Source organism: Formica exsecta, unplaced genomic scaffold, assembly GCF_003651465.1.
Source record: "Formica exsecta isolate Colony F162 unplaced genomic scaffold, ASM365146v1 scaffold26, whole genome shotgun sequence".
In the NCBI taxonomy this organism is placed as follows: domain Eukaryota; kingdom Metazoa; phylum Arthropoda; class Insecta; order Hymenoptera; family Formicidae; genus Formica; species Formica exsecta.
The window spans coordinates 1,372,408-1,374,524 of NW_021849866.1; the positions used below are offsets into that span (position 1 = coordinate 1,372,408).

Genomic DNA, 2,117 nt, shown 5'->3' on the forward strand with positions numbered 1-2,117 from the left:
ATACTAAATAGCTGGGGGGAGGGGGGGGGGTAGATCTGCGCTCGCAGTCCTAAGAAGATAAACTCTGCTCGGACACCGGCAGAAAAATAGAGAAAAGAAGAGAGAGACAGACAGAGAGATATAGAGAGAAAGAGAGAGACGATTATTAATCATTCCTACGTTTTCCCGCTCCCATTTCTTACGTTTTTTTCCCGAAGCGAGGCGATGCGACGTCGGCGACAAGGACGAGGTGATCGTTGCGACTGATTACGCGCAACTTCTCACTGACTACTGATTGTGATTGGGCAGGGCTGGTAAGTGGCGGTTTACACGAGAAGCGGCTGCTGAACGATCTGCTGGACTCGTACAATGTGCTGGAGCGGCCGGTGGGCAACGAGTCCGAACCCCTAGTGCTGAGCTTCGGCCTCACGCTCATGCAAATAATCGACGTCGTAAGTGTCCAACACTATTTTCTTCAACATTTTTCATTCGGCATCAGATCGATTTTCCGTCGAATCTTCGACGCGTTCAATTTTTCGCATCATAGATTATATATCATTGCTCATAATATATTATAAAATCTTTATATTTTTCCCTTGTTACTTATATGCGCGACTTATATTTCTGTGTTTCATTTTAACAATTACACAAGGGTGTATAAAAAAATATCTTATATATTCTTCAGATATCTTTTGTATTTTTGTATTATGTAAAAATTTTTTCGTTCTCTTTTCTTCTTGAAAAGCCATTCCAGATTTTTTTCGAGCACAAGACTGTAATGGTCATTTTTTTTTTATTTGATCAGCCATTGTCTGATTATTATCCGATTAGTTACATAAAAGCTTCCGTGTGATGATCAATATCAGTTCTTCAAAATTTAAAAAAATGTCAAGTATAATCAGAATTAATGACTAATAACGTATTATTTTAGCGATGTAAGCATATTTCATCGTATTACTACGCAAATCGCGCGATTTATTAATATTAATCGCTGGTGATGTACAAAAATTCATCGCGTTTAGGTGGATATATTAAGATGTATGCACGACATATAAACATGTTTCGTCAACGTAATATGACACCCGTATATTAGAAATCTTGAATAACCATATGATAATAACGTATAATTTTCAGCATGTTAAGATAATAAAGCGTGTATAATTGATTTTAATTATAGTTCATGATTTTTGTTATAAAAATAACTACGCGTAATAAAATTTTCTTACTTTTTACAATTCATTAAACTCGCCCTCGATTAAAAGTTACTAAATTTATTCATCAGATTGCTTTACATATGTGAAGAGCTTTATTAATATCACTTTATGCTTTATTAATATCACTTTTGCTTTATTAATATCAATTGAAAGATATAACAAGAGATAGAAGAAATTTATTTCTTTACTAATTTGCGCAATATTTTATCTACGATTTCGTAGATTCTATTATTAAGAAAAAGTGTGGTTGTATGTTTTTATGTGATTTTATTATATATAATAGATTCGAGTGTACGTTACTGACGTATTGTATATTTTTTATAAGCAATGCATGTTTATGACAAAAATGACGTTAAAGCGAATCAAACTCAGTCACCGCAAGGCTGCGATCCGTAGACAAGCATAATAAATAGCGTACAGACCGGCGAACTCCAAAGTTACGGCCCCTTGGTTGTAGATGAATCGCATGCACCGATCAAAGTCACAGATCGACACTCAAGTTTCGCTTAGTTTCGCCGACACGTTATAAATCAAGATAATAGCGTCGAGATCGTCTTCAGAAAATTGCTAATTTAGACTATTCGTATCCTTTTGATTACTTTTATTAAAGCGCATTTCTATAATCAATTAAAAGAATGTATCTTTTGTAACTACTTGCGTACATTAAATGACATGTAAATAATGATAAGAAACTATCTTTTTAATTATATATAAAAAATTTGCAGAAAAGCATATTTTAAAATCAGAAAATCTTCAACTTCAAATTAATTCAAAGATTCAGGTTGGAGTGTCGTTATGTTATGAATAATGATAATTTTTAATTATATATAAAAAATTTGCAGAAAAGCATATTTTAAAATCAGAAAATCTTCAACTTCAAATTAATTCAAAGATTTCAAAGATTGTGTCGTTATGTTATGTATA

The 2,117-nt window shown here is 33.0% G+C and overlaps 1 protein-coding gene across 2 annotated transcripts in view; it reads left to right on the plus strand.

Annotated features, from left to right (window-relative positions):
- The window catches only part of LOC115236708 (neuronal acetylcholine receptor subunit alpha-7-like), a 220,135-nt gene that overhangs the window by 79,099 nt on the left and 138,919 nt on the right, over window positions 1–2,117 (plus strand). Inside the window, exon 1 of one of the 2 annotated variants that reach the window (XM_029809321.1) lies at window positions 38–431. The exons of the other annotated variant lie outside the window; for it this stretch is intronic. Within the exon in view, the coding sequence (XP_029665181.1) occupies window positions 414–431 (18 nt within the window). The 5' untranslated portion in view covers window positions 38–413. Of the gene's footprint in view, window positions 1–37; window positions 432–2,117 lie in introns of those variants that run through there. 2 annotated transcript variants of the gene reach the window in all.